At 39.4% G+C, this 21,548-nt stretch overlaps 1 protein-coding gene across 5 annotated transcripts in view; it reads right to left on the reverse strand.

Annotated features, from left to right (window-relative positions):
• Positions 1-21,548, reverse strand: part of FANCL (FA complementation group L) — a 51,229-nt gene that overhangs the window by 14,457 nt on the left and 15,224 nt on the right. For 4 of the 5 annotated variants that reach the window (XM_053383690.1, XM_053383688.1, XM_053383689.1 and 1 more), the window contains 5 exons: positions 19,171-19,231; positions 18,143-18,199; positions 14,028-14,125; positions 11,618-11,714; positions 2,402-2,470 (listed from right to left, as the gene is read on the reverse strand). In XM_053383690.1, the coding sequence (XP_053239665.1) occupies positions 2,402-2,470; positions 11,618-11,714; positions 14,028-14,125; positions 18,143-18,199; positions 19,171-19,231 (382 nt within the window). The remainder of the gene's footprint in view (positions 1-2,401; positions 2,471-11,617; positions 11,715-14,027; positions 14,126-18,142; positions 18,200-19,170; positions 19,232-21,548) is intronic. The other variant, XM_053383691.1, reaches the window with a different exon arrangement.

The following is a 21,548-nucleotide window of genomic DNA, read 5'->3' on the forward strand; positions in this document are numbered from 1 at the left end:
ATTTACAGCCATCATAAATACCAGCTCCCCATATAAAGAATTATATTGAATTCAAATTCAAAGATTTTCAGCACCTTTAGACATCAAAATATTTGTGAATTCATATTAGATTGCTGCTCATGGAATAACATTTTAGTATCAGGCAGTGTGTTGCACTTGCACCTAAGAAAGAAAAAAGGTGGATTTCTCAGCGAGGCTGGCAAGCCACCATGACAGAAATGGAAAAGTATGGAAATGACAATTATTTGATTTGTCTTTCAGTCTGAATTCACAAAAGCTATGCAGTCCTAAGCCCAAGGTAATTTCTGTATGTTGTATGTCTAATGCATTATGATGGTCATTTCACTATTAGAAACATCAAACTGCCTTATACTGAATCTACTATTTAGCTCATATTGTCTACACTGGCTGGCAACAGCTCTCTAGGATTTTAGACAGGAGTCTTCCCAGTCCCACCTGGAGATTCCAGAGACTGAACCTGGGACTTTTTGCATTCAAATCACACACTCATCTACTGAGCTATGTCTTTCTCTTGTTTAGCTTTCCCATATCATATCTTATTTGTGACTACTTTTGTAACGTGTTTTTTCATGCTGTAAGCTGCCTTGTGAATGGGTTGAACTGTGGAAAGGTGGGATGCATATAAAATTATGTCTGAATATATGTATGTATGTTGGCTGGAGCTTCTTATCCCCATTTTCCAGGCTCCTTATCCCCGATCTAGACAAAGGACCCCTCACTGCTCCATCCTAAGATTACCCTCTGCATCCTATGGTGGGGAACTTGTATCATCATATCTACACTCATTCAGCATGTCTTGTAATGCTTTCCTTCTGCTGGATACTGCCCATTTTCCCTTTGTTTCATATAACCCTTCCCCTTAGGTAACTGACTTAAGTGCTTGTTCTCAAGATATGCTCTTCAATCTGCCTGGAAATGCAATGTTTTCAAACTTCATCTCCAGGACCGGTTGCTTCAACCCCAGCTAGTCACCCTCTCTCTCTCTCTCTCTCTCTCTCTCTCTCTCTCTCTCTCTCTCTCTCTCCCCCCCCCCCTTGAGCCTTTGACTATTCTCCATGCTCCATGTTTGTTTTTCCTGGGTTACTCAGGGATCTTACAGGAATGACCCTTCATGTTTTATTTCCTGGTGATTTTTTGACCTTTCCTCATTTTTGAAGAGTTCTAATTTCTAAAGAACCTGGTTGCCTGCCTGGAACCACAGTTTGGGGCTCAAGGGTGACCTATGAAGGGTTGCATGCCTTTGGTCCCCTCACCATAGTAATTTCTCTGTACGAAACATAGTCTGCTTTTCAATTTTTACAGACTGTAAGTAGTGCCCGAGGAGGATGCTTAGCCACTACGGAAGGCTCAGTATCCAGTCTGATCCCTCAACCTTTGAGTCACCATGAGTCCCAAGGAAATTGCTCATTCTCCTCCTCTTGTTGGAGAAGGTAATTACTAGCATTTCAACCCTTCATATTCTTTGCGTCACCTCCATTTCCCTGATATTGCAGTCTTTTGTTCCCCCACGTGTCCCAAATGGCATAGGACAGCAGTGCGGGGGGGGGGGGGAGAGTGTATATCAGAGTTGTGATGTGAATAGTTTAAACAGTATATTCAGTTAAAGAATGGCTGTCTGTTGCACAGAATTTTTCTCATTGTCTTTCATTGTTTGCTTTGCATATTATATATTGTTTAGTTGGAAGTCACCCAGGGAATATTTATTGATAGGAAGCTATTTAAATTAAAATAATAGCAATAATAATATTCATCGTCTACAGCCTGACATGCAAGGATCTTGGGCCAGCCAATGGAATTTGAAGACTTTTCTTTGGGCAGCTGCGCTTCATTACATAACTAATGTTGCATTTGAAACAGCTCTGACTTCCCACTGGATGGATGGTGGTTAACGGATAGAGGTTGAGTCCCAAGTAGACAGAAGGTACCCCATTCTGGACAGAAACAGTATGTGGGGACTCCTGGGTCCAGAATGAGGTAACTTTGCCACTAAAGGGCCAGGTGCACAGCTCTGTATTGGGGCAACCCAGTCAGATGGTTGGGGTATAATAATAATAATAATAATAAATAATAATAATAATAATAGTTGTTGTTGTTGTTGTTATGAAGTGCAGAAAAATTGACCACTGACTCTCTGGATTTTGTCCTATTAATACTAAATACACAACTAAGTTTATTTATTTATGTAACAGGATTTATATACTGCTTAATCACACATAACCTCTAAGTTGATTACATAGAATATAAAATGTTCATTATGTTATTTTTTCCACATAAACGGAACAAAAGGAAGAGAGCTCAAGTTTATGTTAGACAAGGTCCTTGCAGAAGGCTAAGCAGGTAAGTTCGTTAACAACCGGAGAAAAGAAGGAAGGCTGCTTACCTCTGGAATCCAGGAGAGAGAGAACTGAACTGGTAAGTCCACAAGGCAATCTGGTGGTTCTGTGGGATACTGAGACAGAAGTGTGGAAGTTCAACATTTTTACACCTTATGAGTGAATTATTATTATTATTATTATTATTATTATTATTACTATTATTATTATTTCACTGTAAGCATACACATAGCTGAGGTTAGTTTAAATAAATCCGAAGTTGAAGACAAAGGTAAACAGGGCTAGCCCGTCCCTGAGACAGAGTGAGGCAGCCACCTTGGGCAGCAGAATCCAAGAGGCTCCACACAGGCGTGCTCCCTCTGGTGGAGAAGCAGCTGCAGTGGCTTCCAGTGAAATCTCACAGGATTATTGCAAGATTTCACCAGAATCTGGAAACCGAAGCTGCATAACCCCAATGAACAAGGCTTCAGCAGGGGCATCGCAGACATGGGCCACCCCTGAGAGTAAATAAAATTTGAACAAACCAGGTATTCTGGGGCTTCAAAGCAGACCTCTCTGGGAAGCACAGAATGTTAACAGGAAAAACCTTTCTGCCTTATATGCATCCTATATATAATATTTTACACAACCTCTTTCTATATGCAAAGACAAAGTAGGACATTTTCTTGTCACAAAAATCTCCTGGCCACCTGTCACGAGTAGAGCCCCAAGATGAGTTTTAAACTTAATAAACCTAACAACACTGCCATATGCATAACTAAAGTGTTCTGGAACCTATGGGAAGAAAACAAGAGGTGACTGATCCAGCATAACAGACGTTAATGCTCCAATTTCCACTGATTCCAGTGCTCACACAAACTGTACATACATACATATTTATATTATGCAAGTCCTACTGATATAAGATGGACTTGTACATGCAACTGAACGCAATATAGAAAACCAAGTTTGGCTGAAACTGAAAGAGAAGCACTGATGAAAAGACCACTACCTTTCCCCTAATCCACCTTCATAAAACTCTTGATTAAAAGGCAGAACACGAACATTTGAGGTGTTAAGAGGAAGTGAGGTTAAATATAAATACAACTTAAACCTTCCCAAATGAATCCACCCAACATTAATCCTGGATACTTGCCACCTACTACTCTGAATGTATTATCCTTCTACTTTGTTTTCTAATGCTATGGTCCCTGCTAAACTTAATTCAGTAGTAGACCACATCCAATTGGCTTTTATGGTAATGAAGTTTAGCTTCTCTATAACTTTATATCCGCTTCTGGTAATCTCTCACTGATTCTCACACCTGCTCCTCACCTATGCTACACTTACATTTATTTTTATTTCTCTGGCTACTTGGTATTCAAATTTACACTTATATTTTATTACGCTTACCATGGTTCATGTCCCCTGCTGTACTTTCCATTTTTAAAGGAAACTTTTATGGCTTGCAAAAGCTCTTATGCTTTGTCAGTTTATCATGCTCTTTTCAGTCAGTTACACTAATGACTTTTGAACAAGTCACAAAATGAAGAGGGAGTGGTTAGGGAAATGCAGCTGAAGAAGGGAAGGCATGCACCATTTTCTTCCGCCACACACCTTATCTGTAGGACAGTAGGTGTTGGGTTAAGTCAGCCCACTTCCTGACAAATGATTGACCATAGAGGACTGTTTGGGTTGAGATGTGCAGACTATTAGCTTTTCAGCCTTTACTGCATTAGAGAGAAAATATATTAGAATAGAATAGAAATGAGTCAGTGTGAAAATTAGTCTAGACTCAGTACCAGTTAGGTATACGTTTCTTAAAACGTCACACAATGGAAGGGAAAAAGGAATAACAGTAAGTATGTGATTCTAGGCATGTTTACTGAGATGATCAGTGAGATTTACACCCTGTGGTTAGGATTGCAGTTGTGCAAGAGACAAGTACTCCTTACTGTATGCTTAAGTACTCCAAATTTTCTAAACATCATATGCCTGCAATTTTGATACATTTATGGAAGACCTAAATCGTTTAAAATGTGTTTTATACCTACTAACACACACAACCCCATGCTCAAGCACACCTGCATTTATTCTCAGCCTTTTAAAGACAAAATACAATGAATTGCCCAAGAAACTAACACAATCATTCTTCTGAGTTTAAAGAACCCAATGTCAGTTAACATTCTGCTTTCCTTTTACAGGATTGACTATACCACTCTCACTTATCAAGAAAGGTGTGGGCTTGCTCTATGCTTTTAAGAATATGAGTTCTATTTATGTTTTTAACTTACTGACATAATGATGGACTCAGAAAACGAAGCCAAGTCACAATAATGTGGATCTGAATTGGGGTGGGGGGAGAGTTCACTGTAGTCTTCAATAAAACCTGGATTGTTATATATAGTAACATATTATTTTGTACTAGATATGAAAAAAGCATGGACATTTTCTTTTTTTAAAAAAAATAAATTTTATTGATTTTCCAAACAGTTATACAATTTTATCCAAAATACAACAAATTATTTCTTTTTTGAACTTCCTTCAGCGTCTCTGACAATCATCCGTATTTATAACTTTAGTTACACATTCCCTTCTTTCGTATTGCCATTATACTTCCCTTCTCCCACTATTTCATATTAACAATACTTCTCCATTTTTACAGTGCCTCTTGAAATCCCACTAGCGTTGTGTTCACACCACATATGTTTTTCAGATAGTCTACGAACTTTCCCCAGTCTTCGATGAACTTTTGGTCTTTGGTGTATCTGATTTTCCCAGTTAATTTATCCAATTCCGCATAGTCTGTCATTTTCAGTCTCCATTCTTCTATCGTCGGTATTTCCTCTTGTTTCCATTTGTGGGCCATCAAGATTCTGGCTGCCGTTACTGCATATTGGAAGAGTTTACAGTCTTTTCTTCTTATATCCTTTCCTACAATCCCTAAAAGAAAAGCCTCCGGTTTTTTTTACAAAAGTGTATCTTAACATTTTTTTCATTTCATTATATATCATTTCCCAAAAGTTTTTCACTTTCTTACATTCCCACCACACATGAAAAAACGTCCCTTCTTTTTCTTTACATTTCCAACATTTGTTACACATCTTATACATCTTTGCTAACTTTACAGGTGTGATGTACCATCTGTAAAACATTTTCATAACATTTTCTTTCAGTGTTGTACATGCAGTAAATTTTATATTCTCTTTCCACAATTTTTCCCATTCATCAAATTGAATATTATACCCAAAATATTTTGCCCACTGTATCATTACCGATTTAACCTCTTCATCTTTCGTATGCCATTCCAACAATATCTTATACATTTTTGACAGAGTTTTATTTTCATTGTTTATTATGTCTCTTTGAAAATTAGATTCTTTTTCTACATAACCCTTTTCTTTCAAATCTTTTTTGAACATTTCGTTTACTTGAAAATAATGCAGCCAATCATATACATGGTCTTTGACTTGTTCAAATGGTTTCAGTTTCCATTTTCCTCCTTCTTTAATTACCAATTCACCATATGTACTCCATTTACCTCTCATATTAATTTTCTTAACACTCATTACCTCCAGCGGAGACAACCAATGTGGGACTTTGGGCTCCAATATATTTTTGTATCTATCCCATACTTCTATTAAAGAACTCTTGAAGATGTGGTTTCCAAAGCCTTTATGAACTTTCTTCTTATCACACCATAGATACGCGTGCCAACCAAATCTGTTGTCAAAACCTTCAAGATCTAATAATTCCTTATTTTCTAATTTTATCCATTCTTTTAACCAACATAGGCATGCTGCTTCATAATATAGTTTCATATCTGGCAGGGCGAAGCCACCTCTTTCTTTTACATCCGTCAATAACTTAAATTTTATTCTTGGCTTCTTCCCCTGCCAGTTATACCTTGAAATCACTCTTTGCCATTCTTTGAAAATTCCTATACCCTTTATAATGGGTATAGTCTGAAATAAAAATAACATCTTTGGCATCTTTGGCATGGACATTTTCAACAACTATTACTAGTCAATAGTCCTTTTTCAAGGCATTCATATGGTGTCTTTTAAAATAATGCAGTGCCTACAATCAGTGCTTGAATTAGAGGATGAAAAGGGACCACAAGCCCTCCACCCTGACTTCCATTCTTGGTAGCAAATCGTGTAGCCAAATCATGCAGCCTCTTAAAAACAGAGTTTAAGGAGAGCCCCCAGACCCAACAATTCAAACATGTCAATACTTATTTGCTGAATTGCTACCCAGAATAATAAACCCAATACAGTTGCATCACTAGCAATTTTCTAACTTTGGTAAGGTGACAGGGAGTTACCTATAGGCTACTTCTTTCTCCAGATCCCAGCCCTCCTTTTTATGGTCTAGTTTCCACTGAGGAGCTAATCCATTTGTCTGGGTTATACCACTTCGGAGTCCACACAATCAATTAAATGTTAGGGAGAAGGGTTCCATCTTCTGTTCCATGTGCAGGAAATGTTTTCGTGTGGAGGAACATTCAATCACTTCACCACTCTCATAAAATCTGGTGCTGTGCGACCCAGATACAGGATTATCATTCCACAGAGATTTAGGCCTTTGGTTAGCATTTGCTAACATAAACTAGAGAATGGGGTGAACATAAATGGAACTAGAGAATGGGGTGAACATAAACTGGATTAGACCAATGGTCCATCTAATCCTACAATCTACTTCTAATGGTGCTCAACAAGAGGATTCCAGGAAGCACACAAACGGGACAGGAGGCCAGGAGGTGTTTCCTACTATTGCTCCCAGTAGCTGATATTCATAATAATAATAATAATAATAATTTATTATTTATACCCCGCCCATCTGGCTGAGTTTCCCCAGCCACTCTGGGCGGCTCCCAATCAGTGTTAAAAACAATACAGCGTTACACATTAAAAACTTCCCTGAACAGGGCTGCCTTAAGATGTCTTCTGAATGTCAGGTAATTATTTATCTCTTTGACATCTGATGGGAGGGCGTTCCACAGGGCGGGCGCCACTACCGAGAAGGCCCTCTGTCTGGTTCCCTGTAACCTCACTTCTCGCAATGAGGGAACCGCCAGAAGGCCCTCGGCGCTGGATCTCAGTGTCCGGGCTGAACGATGGGGGTGGAGACGCTCCTTCAGGTATACAGGACCGAGGCCGTTTAGGGCTTTAAAGGTCAACACCAACACTTTGAATCGTGCTCGGAAACGTACTGGGAGCCAATGCAGATCTCTCAGAACCGGTGTTATGTGGTCCCGGCGGCCACTCCCAGTCACCAGTCTAGCTGCCGCATTCTGGATTAATTGCAGTTTCCGGGTCACCTTCAAAGGTAGCCCCACGTAGAGCGCGTTGCAGTAGTCCAAGCGTGAGATAACTAGAGCATGCACCACTCTGGCGAGACAGTTTGCGGGCAGGTAGGGTCTTAGCCTGCGTACCAGGTGGAGCTGGTAGACAGCTGCCCTGGACACAGAGTTAACCTGCGCCTCCATGGACAGCTGTGAGTCCAAAATGACTCCCAGGCTGCGCACCTGGTCCTTCAGGGGCACAGTTACCCCATTCAAGACCAGGGAATCCCCCACACCAACCCGCTCCCTGTCCCCCAAAAACAGTACTTCTGTCTTGTCAGGATTCAACCTCAATCTGTTAGCCGCCATCCATCCTCCAACCGCCTCCAGGCACTCACACAGGACCTTCACTGCCTTCACTGGTTCTGATTTAAAGGAGAGGTAGAGCTGGGTGTCATCTGCATACTGATGAACACCCAGTCCAAACCCCCTGATGATCTCTCCCAGCGGCTTCATATAGATATTAAAAAGCATGGGGGAGAGGACAGAACCCTGAGGCACCCCACAAGTGAGAGCCCAGGGGTCTGAACACTCATCCCCCACCACCACTTTCTGGACACGGCCCAGGAGGAAGGAGCGGAACCACTGTATTCAGCGATATACTACCTCTGAACAGAGAGGTTTCACTTAGCCATCATGACTAATAGCTACTGATAATCTTATCCCTCATTAATATATCTAATCCCCACTTAAAGCTATCTAAGCCAATGTCCATCATTACATCTTGTGGGAACAAATTCTATAAATTAATTATGTGTTATGAGAAGAAGTGCTTTCTTTTGTCTATCTTGATTTTTCTGTCTATCCATTTCATTGTATATATAAACAGACTTCTAGTACTATAGAAGAGAAAGGGGAGAAAATTCTATCCATATTCCTTCCACCATGCATATTTTATAAACCTCCTTCAAGAATGGAAGAGAGTAGAATTCACACAGACAGGAACAGGAAGGAGAGAGAAAATAAGCCTGTAGTACTCTCCCCATCATGAGCAGATTGGTAGTATCACATCTACACCAAGAAAGGAAGGACAGAACCTTCTAACACCTATTAAGAAAAAGCAATGTATGTAGGAATACTAGAACAGCTCTACAATCATGCAGAACCCCTGCATACCTTTTAGAATACTATCAGGCAAGATCCGGCCAAAACTGAGCACTTTTCAGTACCATAAGTCCTATTGATTGAAATGGCAGAATTTAATATATACTTTGAAAAAATGGGATTTAAATAAATTTAGTTTTGGTGGACTATGCCCAAACATTTTCTGCTTGACGTTCTTTAAATAAAAAATAACATGAATGAGCATCATTGCATAGTGTATTTATTACATATATTACCAGAAATCAAATCCCTGTGTCACCAAGCACACGTTTTATATATTAATTTTCTCCCTTGGCAAGTTTAAATGCCAGACACATTTTTAAAAAGGACAAACACAATTGATCCTTTCATCACTATAATCTTGTGAAACAGAGTTGATTGATGACCACTAGGTACAACTGGCAACTTGCATAATCTGGTCACTGCACAGTAAAACTAAAATAGTTACTTCCTTTTCCAACAACATACTCACTTTAGATAAAACAAAGCTATGAAGAATTAGTGCAAAATAAATTGAATTTGCAATACTCTTGGCTTCTGCAAGAATCTGACTTAATGGGACCGCTATTTTTTGCAAGGAACATTTTAACTGATGCAGTGAAGGCTTTAGAATTTCACCCTGTAAGCTCTCATTAAACTTAAAGAAATCAGAATTTTGATTTAAAGATTTAAAGTGATTAAATTGAAGGTGCAACAGGTCTAACTCCACCAGACCCAGATGACAATCCTACCGTTGCCCTGAACCTACCAACATCTATTTACAGGATCATATTCTCTCACATAAGCCTGCTCAATTATTAAGGTAAAAATCAGGGGCTCTTCTCCAAATCCTCCCACTGTCTAAACATGAGGGAGGTGGTGACTGGAGAAATGGCCTTTTAAGTACTGGCACCTCACATGTGGAATGCCCTCCCTGGAGCGGTTTACTTTTACCAATTTGAGGTGAGTGTAATCATGTGACCTAACCTATGTATTAGTGTTCACATATATGGGAGGAACACAAATAGTGTCTCATTAAGAGTATACAATTTGTTACAAAAGGGAAATACTGACATACGGGTTGCTGCAGAAATAAGAAGTCAGTTATGCAGGTGATATTTAAATTGAACCAGAAACTTTGAGATTAAAGTTAAAAGTTGGTAGAGGTAGAAGAGCCCTAGTGCCCGCCTAGAGGATAACTTGATTGAGTCACAGAAAATAACAGATATTTGCATTTTAAAGAAGTCTCATGCTACTAAGCATAGCTGGTGAAGAGTCCCTTCTAGTGCAGACAACAGGCATTGTCTCTCTTGTCTTTTCTAACAAAATAAATTTAAAAATAAGATGAATAGTGTATATGCTGATAAAGGACCACAAGTTCAACCTTGCCATTGTTGTCTCAAGCATCTTCTTGATATGCCTTCTATGGACAACATGGAGATTTGTTACGGCATACATAGTACAACAAACAGTAAGGCTGAGCTCTTCAGTAATAGCAAGGAAATACATTCATTTACCCAGTCTTTTCAGCATGCAAGCAGGTTTTAATCTGATGATGTTTACTGGCTGCTGCTGTTTTTTTACCTGTGTGTGTGTGTTTTAAAAAAATATTCTGCCATTGTTAATTTATATTCTTTTATCTGATATTGTTATGACTGTTGCAAACCACTGCGGGAGTTTTGTTAACTAAAGAATAGCACAGAAATGTTTTAAATGAAAAGCAAACAAATAACCACATGCCAGAGCCAGCTACAGAAGAGCGCTTCGTAGGAGTCATTTAGACCCCTCTCTTTCCAAACCATCTTACAGGGGGGTGGGGGTGGGGAATCTGTAACCTGTACTCCACACACATGCCAGGGAGCCACAATTGTGGCCAAGTAATCCACTGAGCCTAGGACTTGCCGATCAGAAGGTCGGTGGTTCGAATCCCCACAACGGGGTGAGCTCCCGTTGCTCGGTCCCTGCTCCTGCCAACCTAGCAGTTCGAAAGCACATCAAAGTGCCCGTAGATAAATAGGTACCGCTCTGGCAGGAAGGTAAACGGTGTTTCCGTGCGCTGCTCTGGTTCGCCAGAAGCGGCTTAGTCATGCTGGCCACATGACCCGGAAGCTGTACACCGGCTCCTTCGGCCAGTAAAGCGAGATGAGCGCCGCAACCCCAGAGTTGGCCATGACTAGACCTAATGGTCAGGGTCCCTTTACCTAATCCATATGCAGGGAATTGTTTCTTGTTCAAGGGAATGCCACTTCTAGGTAGTTAAAACTCAACTAGGAAAACATTCAGCTAATACAAAGCCCATTATCCTTAGAGAGCTTCAAAACTGACCAATGATGAAGTGAAATGGATACATTTAAAGCCCACACCAAGCCAAAAGGATATTAAATAGTTTCTACTGGCAAAATCACTGATGTAGAATTTTTACTTTGGATATTTACTTTCTATCAGAAACTTCTACAGGTTGCAATTACAGTGGTACCTTGGGTTACATACGCTTCAGGTTACAGACTCTGCTAACCCAGAAATAGTACCTCGGGTTAAGAACTTTGCTTCAGGATGAGAACAAAAATCGTGCTCCGGCCGCCGGTGGCAGCAGGAGGCCCCATTAGCTAAAGTGGTGCTTCAGGTTAAGAACAGTTTCAGGTTAAGAACAGACCTCCGAAACGAATTAAGTACTTAACATGAGGTACCACTGTACATCACAAAGCTACCTTTCTTTAATGACTATTCTTAAATTGGCTTAAACATATATCAATTTTAATATTACTCAACAGATCAACTACTAAAAATATATCTGAGGCACAAGTCATAGAAATGTACTTCCCCATTCCCAAAACCATAAAAAACATTCATTCACCTTTGGATTTAATTTCAATGTTATTAGATGTTCCCGGCCACAGGAATCTTCTGCTTTTAACCTGATGGTACTAAAACCAGGATCTACAAAAACAACCCTGGAAGAAGAACAGAAACAAGTTCTGGTGTAATTTCATTTATGCCTTACCCCTATTAGTCTGTTACAAATATATTAATCAGAAATAATCTGTATGACAGCCATTTCTGCTGTTGCAGATTTATCACTGAAATACACCAGCCAGCTGCTTAATGCAGTCATATATCTCTGAGTTATTTACATTGTGTGTCAGGGCTCACGCTGTGGTCAGTGAGCACTATGTTTCAGTTTTCCATCACTGGAACCTTTGGCACACACAGCATGTTCTTGTCAGCCTCCACTTATCTACACATTAAACTTCCTGTCAACTATTTGATCCATTTTTGCAGTTTCTTAAAGTAGAAGACTTTTGTGCTTGGATTTCCTTCTTCAATGAACTTTTTCATTATTATTATTATTATTATTATTATTTAATATATGTTATATTTATTAATCATTTTTTACAAAATGTCTCAGACTTACAAAATATTAAAATGAAGTTATTCGATATTTAAAATACAAAACACATAATAAAACATAATATAAGTGCTCATCCATCAGCTAGCAGTCAGGCCACGATCAATGTTACATGCTCGGACTGTCCTGTTCTGGTCAACAAATTATAAATACAGATACTATAAGAAATTCAGCACAGCAATTTATATACGATTAGTAGTCTTGGTGAAAGCATTATCTTGCATTGTGGCAACAAGACCACTTTCAGATTATATGCAATTTCAATGGATAACAAGTAGCAGAAGATTTGAGTCACACTACAGATTATGCATACAGAAGTTCCACTGTAAAAGAGTCAGACAAAACAGAAACGCAAACAGAACTGGGTGCAAGAAGAAGCTTTGCTTTCAGCTGAGTTCCAAGTTACTATTAATGTTAGGAAAATAGGAAGCTGCCATATTTATATCAAGTCACAACCTTGGTCCATCTAGCTCAGTATTGTCTACAGCTGGCAGTAGCTCTCTAGGTTTGAAATAGGGCCGTCTCCCAGCTTGACCTGGAAATACCAGGGAAATACCTTAGATTTTCTGCATGAAAAAAACAGATGCTCTGACGAGTAAGCTATGGCCCTTTCCACTGCATAATTATTACAATGGCTTTATGTTGTTAAACTCTTTTTGGCAAAACAGCAAAATAAAGACACCTTTGAGCTATTTTTATGGAAAATTGGCAAAAACGGCACTGCTGACATGGGTTGCCATACGCCCGGATTTTCCTGGACCTTTTGCCAATTTCTGCCCGGACACTGCTGCCGACTGCAGTATTCCAGGAACATCTGGGAAATTCCAGACATATGGCAACCCTAGCAGAAGCAGTGTCCACCGCTTCCTCCTTCCCCATTTGTAGGGTTGTAATAAAGGAAACTGTATTCTGCATAAACTGACTAACATAGGTCCATTAATTCTGACTCCAAGTAAAAGTTAGTTGAATACAACCCACAGAGTCCATCTCCATGCAATACATAACTATTACCCCATGGTTCCAGATAAGGATTCAAGGTGTAGATCTCTGCAATAGCAAATGAAGAGGGGTGTGTGAAGGGTGGGATTCTGTGGGGGCTCTGTACCATGAGTTGTTTTTCTCTATGTCAGCCAGGTTTGTGACAAGTGATTTCTGTCCATGGGAGGGCATTAAGAAATGTTACTTGTACAGATGGATTTGGAGCTCCAGAGGTTACCCCTTACTTTCTCCTATGTGCATTTTGCTACCCACTCACTACCTTTGTGGTTCCACAGAGCTGCTTTGGAGGTTGCCACCCTTCCCCAGCCAACTGGTACAGGCAGGAAGACAAAGCCTTGTAGCTTCTGTCAGGGCACAGCATGATATACCTCCTCCAAGAATGAAGTGAGTACTCCTGTGTAACTAGGATAGCGTTTTGCATCTGTTATTCTGGAAGATCCCCTTCCTCTGTCTACCCTATAATAATCAGGGAAGAGGGAAAATAAGAGTAAAGCTCTGACTTTCTCAATTTGTCCTTTCTCAATTTCTTTTGCTTTTTAAGGAAACCAGCAAAAAAAGAATGGAGTCAAAGACTAGTTACCCTAACTGCCCTGAGGGGAATCCCAATTACATACTACATAAACTCTGTGGAAGAGACTTTCAATTGTAAACAAGATTTGACCTGTAGGTTCTTCTTAAGACCTTTTAAAAAATCTATGTTAAGAACTTAATTAAAGGATAGTTATAATAACAAAAGCTATTTAAACACAAGTTGTATTTAACCCATTAGTGAAACCTGAAAATACTATTTCTTCAGGAACAAGCATGTTAAATTTACTAAACAGTTTATTCAAGATCATAGTTATTAAACATGGCATACTTATTCCATCCCAAAGTTTCTATATCTCCGATGACACCAGAGTAATAGTGTGGAGATGGAGGCGCATGAACTTCTTGTGTGTTTTTCAAAGCAACTTCCTGTTGAAAAATATAGCATCTTATACGTTTGTCAAGTGTTAAACAACTTAGAAATATATATATACTGATTGTATACATTCAGATGAATCCCAATCCAGCTAAGGTTAGTCATGGCTAACAATGCAAATCTATATGTCTATTCAAAAGACACTCATAATTAAAATGAGTTTCCTTGTTTTCAGCAAGGCATATGGATGCAATCTTATGCACATTTACTCAGAGGTTTCGGTGTATTCGATGGAACTTACACTGAGGTAAGTGTGTGAAGGCTATGGACACTTACTTGCTAGAGTTTGATTCCTCTTACACCTCAAGCCTTGCTGGCAGGGCCTTGTCAGCACCACAGAACTGGTCCCTTCCTGCTTCTCCAGTGCTCAGCTCATGGCTTAGCCTGGTTGCTCAGGTATGCCAGCAGTGGATTCCAAGCACCTCACGGAGAGACCTGCAGCAGCAGCTGACACCACAACTCCCACAGGGCTTGCTCCAGGAGCACTGAGGAACAGACTCTGCTTGAACAGCCTCTCCAGAATAAAACTATTTCCCCCCATCAGCCTCCCCTTCCCCCCCCCCAATAACTCTTGTACTCTTTGCACCCGGAGTCTAGGAACCCCGTTTCTTTCTTCTCACCCGAATTTTGTTACTACCCAATTTGCTCTCTTTTGCTCATTATTTGTGCCTTCCGTTTCCACAAAACATGTGATGGGGACCAGGACACAGATTTTGTCTTCTGAAGTTTACAAATTATTCTCTATACAGTGATACCTTGGTTCTCAAACTTAATCCATTCTGGGAGTCCGTTCGACTCCTGAAACCATTCAAAAACCAAGGCGTGGCTTCTGCTTGGCCACAGGAGCTTCCTGCACTCAATTGGAAGCCACAGAAGCTGAGTCGGACATTCGGCTTCCGAAAATCATTCGCAAACCGGAACACTTACTTCCGGGTTTGCGGCATTCGGGAGCCGATTTGTTCGACAACTAAGCCGTTCGGGAACCAAGGTACCACTGTACATAAAAATGGTCAGATTCAAAGCATTCAAGGGGTGAGAACAGAGATGGGAACTAAGGAAAGAAAAGTATGGGAGGAGTTGGAGAATGACAATCTTCTTTGTCTCATTCCTTAATGAAAGGAAAAAGGAAGAACCAAGATAGCATATCCTTTCTCCTTTTAATATATCCTTTCTCCTTTTAACAAGAAAGAAGTGATGTGTGCCTTAACAGTAAATAAAGGAAAGTCTGGGCATTGAGGCTTCAGTTCTGTACACTTTGGAGTAAGTCCAATTGAACTCACTGTGACTTGCTTCTGAGTAGACATGTACAAGAGAGCACCATATCGTAATTGCTCATTTGATAGCACAGTGTGCGCTGTCTTCTGCATAGATCTACATTGGTTTTATACCATATTAAATTCATAATAGTTTTTTTTGTCATTATGTATTTTCTCAATTAATGAAGCCTAAAATTGCAACAATTGGAATGAGGGGGTTTGCATTTTCATTTTTATTTTTTTGAGGTTAAAAGGGGGTCCTCATACTAATAAAGGTTGGGTCCATTAAACTGCTTTTGAACCCTCTGGTAGAAATCTCTCCACATTTTTAATCAGGCATTGTCAATGCATATATGAATACAAATTTGAAGCATGCCTCAGATATTTTTTAAAAATGGGAACACTCAAACACTCTGACTAGAAGGACACCGTGAAGAGAAAGGGATACATAAAACCTATGTCTAGTGGAACTACCTATTAAAAAAATTCACAACCACTGACCAAGTTCCTTCTGGAAATATACTCCAGTATGATTCAGAAAACGAAGCTCAGAGCTATCAAAAAGTTTAATATGAGGCATCCTAAAAAATGAAGAGTAGTATGATAGAAACATCATGACAGTTTCCAACTTTATTTCCAACTACAAGTTCTAAGAGCTTATCAGGTGATAAATCTCAGCCTTTCACCTTGCCACAATCTACTGGCAGCAGAACAACAAACTGTCCACACCAAATGGATTGCAAATGATAGCCTTGCTGCATGGGTTAGCTGTGGTTTTTGTCTTTTTGAAACAGAAAAAAAAAGATCTGTGTGCTCCAGAGCTCAGGAAGGGGAGGACACACTCTTAGGGTAAAAAAGAGAAGAAAAATCATGAAATGGTAGCACTTTTGCTGGGAGAGGGAAAGAAAACATGAAATCCTTGCTGGTGTCTGCAGTTTTCTTTTTAAAAGGGTTACATGGGCACGTACGCACTTGAGTGGCACAATGAGAGAGCAATCAACCTCTAAAAGAAATTATAAGAAGTCATAAAATAGTGCAGATATGAAGGGAATTATGCTGCTCATCAGTAGACAGTCAGAAGCACTATCCAAGAGGTGCCCTCATGTAGCAGTATCATTTCGCACAGCATTTGCAGAAGAAATGCACAAAAGCGTATCATTTAACCTGCAACAAAATATTGTTGCCTGAGTGCTGGAAAAATATGATATGCTACTCAAGAAGAATCTGGATCTTCTGCAACAAGTGTATAACTGCTGCACATTCACTGTGGTAAAAATTATAGTCTAAAAAAGCCCTCAGCACTAAACATTATCAGCAAACAGGAAAAATATTTAAAGAAAAGCAAGTTCAAACAAAGTGTGTATGTACTTTCAATTGTACTTAAAATAAAGAGATCCAGCTGAAAATAGGTTTCTCCAAAATATCCAAATCCCCAGGTTCTGAAATTTAACATTTTCACAGGAATGAAAATGGTTCTTTTGAAGTTGCAACTGGATTTCACCTTGCAATGGTCGGTTCCTATTCCATTTCTGCTTGGCAAGAAACCATGGGCATGGTAAAATCAGAACAAAATAAAGCATGCCTCTCATTTTTTAGCTCTGGAATCACCTTTATGATGGATATATAGGCAATAAAGACATATTCTTACACTAGTAATACTGTGCTGCACATGACATACCCAAGAACTTAAATAGGCAGGTAAATTAATGGATGCACATTGCCTCATATTCCTCCTTTATGGCCAGCAATGAAGTTAAGAGGTAACCGTTTTCCTCCCTTCTAGTCTGAAAGATATTCAGCTAAGGTAGATTCTGCCTATTCAAACAAGCCCTATGCAGGGGTTACCAATCCAAGAAATAAACACGAGGGGCACAATGGGGATGGCCATACTAGCTATGCCTCCTCTGTCATTGTTTTTCCACTCTGTGTTTAGAAGGTTCCAAAATGTATGAGTCTCCACAAATCAAAAAGACTCTCTTCTTCAAACAGCCATCTTCCACAAATTTGAAGGTAATGAAAACAACGAAGAGGTTTGCAAATGTATGGAACATTGTTTTAACTGAGTGTTGAGTTAGACATAGACAAATAGTCCAGGGCAAAGTCAAATCAGTCAATTTTGATGCAGACTGGTTCTCACTTTTTTAAAAATTATATAAATAGAGTCATACAAGCATTCCTCCCATGAGTCACTGATCATTGTGGTTGGGGTCTAGAGAGACTTCTTAAAATTTGTGCTACTATATATATAACTGCATCTCTGTAATTAGATTTTTATACTGAATATGCTCCATGTATGGTTCTGCTATTGTTTACATGGTTATGTGTCAGTTTGTACATATCTTTATGACAACTCAATTTTTAAAAGTGGAAAAACAAAAATAACAAAGGGGATAAAATCAGCACACTCATCCCCACTGCTCCCTCTCATGTGTTGACTTCGTTGCTTTTGTAACATGACATAATATAATACAAGGCTAATAAAAGGCTACATTTGAAAAGGAGTAACTTAAAACAGTTGCATTTGGAAAACCATAGCCTAGTTTCTAACTAGTAACTTTTAAAAAGTGGTTACATAAGCAATAGTATTGGCCATTACATTGCAGATACAACACAATTCCAGAAGGATCATATGAAAAACTGCAATTGTTATGGAAGATTAGCAAATAGGGTATCTTGCTTATTATACAAGTAAGTAAAAGTAAACAGTAAGGAGACAAATTAGGATCACTAATCCTCTGTAATATAGTTCCTCACCAAAACAGTCTTCAACTCCACCATGAAACTGACTAGATCCGAAGAGTGCTGCAACCGCTGAAAAACACATTTCTTTTTGTTAATTATTTCATGTAATGCTTTATGCTAATATTATTGCATTGGCCTGTTTTTTTATCATATAGCATATGAGTGATACCGTTAAAGCAAGTGAGAAATAAAAAATGACCCCATGGCTTCAACATTTCGAGAAAAATATCATCTTTACACACAAACCCCCAAATCTCTTCTGAAGGGTTTCCAAGAAAGTCTCTCACTCAACATAGAAACATGCCTTGTAGCAAGTCAGACCATTGGTCCACCTAGCTCAGTATTGTCTGGCTGTGTCTTTCCAAGATTTCAGAGGAGTCTTCTTCCAGCCCTACCAGGAGATGCCTAGGACCTTCTATATGCAAAGCAGAGGCTCTACCACTGAGCTACAGCCCTTCCTCTTATTGTAGAAAACTTTTAGTGAAGCAGATGACTACACGACCATGACTTTGTTCCCACATTGTCCTCCCATCATCCTCAGAAGTCAGAATGCCAGAGCTCTCAAAGAAAGACTATCAGTCAACCAAGCTTGGAGCACATTCTTCTCCCTATCTACCGTATTTTTTGCACCTTAACACTCACTTTTTTCCTCCTAGAAAGTAAGGGGAAATGTCTGTGTGTGTTATGGAGGAAATGCCTACGGGTGGCATGCCTACGGATTTTCCTCCTCTAAAAACTATGTGCGTGTTATGGTCGGGTGCATGTTATAGAGCGAAAAATACGGTAATAGGAAGAGCACTCCATAAGACTTCATTGTGGGATTCAGCTTCCCCTACTCAGGGTCAGGGTCATAAGCAGACTCACTTTTGATGTGATCTGAAAATTAATTTACTTTGAAGCATTTCTACAGAAGACAACAGAGTCGCTTTAAATATATACGTACAAGCAAATGGGTTGTAGGCTACAGGCCTTCTCAAGTATTTATAACATCACTAGCTACTGGAATTCAGTAAGTTCAGCAACACATTTCACAAACATACCTGTTTTAGAATTTGCTGGTATCCATCCAACAACTTTTTCAAATACCAGCTACACTGTATCCTACAAAATATAAAATAATCCATATGAAGTAAATTAGAAGACTAACATTAAAATGAGTGCTTTCTGGTAGTTTTATGTACACGGAAAGGAAAATATAACACACACAATAACATATCCTTTATTTTAAGAAATTTTAGTTTCTTGTATGTTATGTCATCTACCATAATACATGAATTTCAAATGTATATGTTTATCAAATGTGCTCTATAAAAATGCCTAATATTCTCTGGAACAGAGTGCTGTATTATCCCATAGGAAATGCTATTTTCAATGCACTTTATTAAGGTACATGGTAACTGAAGTATGAAATATAACAAACTGTAACAGATTTTTAAACTTTCAATTAACTAATGCATTTTTTTATTATTAAGCTTCACTTTCCTCTATTAAGCTTCAAAAGAGTGGATAGTGTTAGAATCAAAGTACAGTGGTATTTCGGGTTACAGGCGCTTCAGGTTACAGACTCCGCTAACCCAGAAATAGTACCTCGGGTTAAGAACTTTGCTTCAGGATGAGAACAGAAATTGTGTGGCGGCAGTGCGGCGGCAGCGAGAGGCCCCGTTAGCTAAAGTGGTACCTCAGGTTAAGAAGTTTCAGGTTAAGAACGGCCCTCCAGAACGAATTACGTTCTTAACCCAAGGTACCACTGTAGTAGTACACTGGAAAACACATTTCTGATTGTAACATAATTTCAGAAAGCCTGATTGTCTAACCTAAATCTACCATACAGTGGTACCTCAGGTTGCATACGCTTCAGGTTGCATACGCTTCTGGTTAAAGACTCGGCTAACCCAGAAATAGTACCTTGGGTTAAGAACTTTGCTTCAGGATGAGAACAGAAATCGTGCAGCGGCGTCGCAGCGGCAGCAGGAAGCCCCATTAGCTAAAGTGGTGTTTCAGGTTAAGAACAGTTTCAGGTTAAGAACGGACCTCCGGAACGAATTAAGATCTTAACCCGAGGTACCACTGTACTTGGTGGAGGTAATTTCCAATTCTGACTCTCTGATCACAAGGTTGCAAAACTTAGCATAATTACAACAAAACATGAAGAAAACCAGTCTCCATAAAACTGAAAGTGCTGTTAGTCATTCTAAATCCTGAACAATAAAAAAGAAAAGAAAAAACATTCAGTTTATGAAAATCAATATTCATCTTCAGAGGGAAGGACCTGTATTTTTCCATGTATAAGATGCCCCCCTATTTTTTGAACCCAAAATTTAGAAATTTAGAAGTTGCTCAGCTTTCGGATGGGGGGGTCACCCTGTTGAGCTTTTCTTGGCTTTCTCCAGGGCAACAATGCTACATGCCAAGCAAAGGGGTGGAGCAGGCCCAGGATGCACTTCCCTCAGAGTTTTTGGCACAGCCACAGGGCTCCAGTTGCCACCTTATACCTTGCTCTTTTTGTGGCGCAGCTCAAAGACCTGCACCCGTGTGTGCACGCATGAGAAAGAGCACTCCATGTGGCTGGGGAAGGGGGAAAGGAGGCGGCAATGCTTACAGGGAGCTGCGCATACCTCCCATGGCAGAAGCTTTCATAGTGTTTTTTTAACCCCTGTGCATTCACCATCTGTGCATAAGAAGATCCCCAATTTTGGACTATATTTTATTTTAGCAAAAAACATAGTCTTATAGTATGCATTTTTGTGCTTTTATATTGTGAACTGTCCTGTGATTTTCAGATGAAGGCAGCACAGAAATGGAATAAATAACACAATCAAATAAATTAAAATATCTAATTAAGTAAGTATGAAAGCATACTTACTTTTAGCTCCTATGTGATCAGCACTGATGTCACATCAATCTTCATGAAGCATGTTCAAAGTGCAATTGTGTTTTCCACTACTGGATGCCACACCTCCTCCCCCGATCCCACCCACCACTACAAAGCATAGATGTTTCTATAGTAGCTATAAGGAACTGATAACATGCCTCAGTAAGACTACATCTGTTCAGGACAGGAAAACGTGCATCAATCATCATGTTATTCTAATTAAATAGCTTCATTGGTAAGGACTATAATTCAAGTTTAAAATGGCTGCTTGTCACATTATATACTACGCCAACCACAATCAGTAGTTTTTAAAAAATACTGGGGCAAAAATGCTTTCTTCTTGTCTCCGCTGAAACTATTTGCCTTTTTTGTAATTTATTTATTTGAGAGCTTCAACCGTGCTCTTAAGCAAGTAAGCAAGCAAAAAGCTCTGAGTGGTTTGGGAAGATCATACAGTGGCACCTCGGGTTACGAACTTAATTCGTTCCAGAGGTCCGTTCTTAACCAGAATCATTCTTAACCTAAGGTACCACTTTAGCTAATGGG

The sequence above is a fragment of the Podarcis raffonei genome, chromosome 3, assembly GCF_027172205.1.
Source record: "Podarcis raffonei isolate rPodRaf1 chromosome 3, rPodRaf1.pri, whole genome shotgun sequence".
NCBI classification, from domain to species: Eukaryota; Metazoa; Chordata; class Lepidosauria; order Squamata; family Lacertidae; genus Podarcis; species Podarcis raffonei.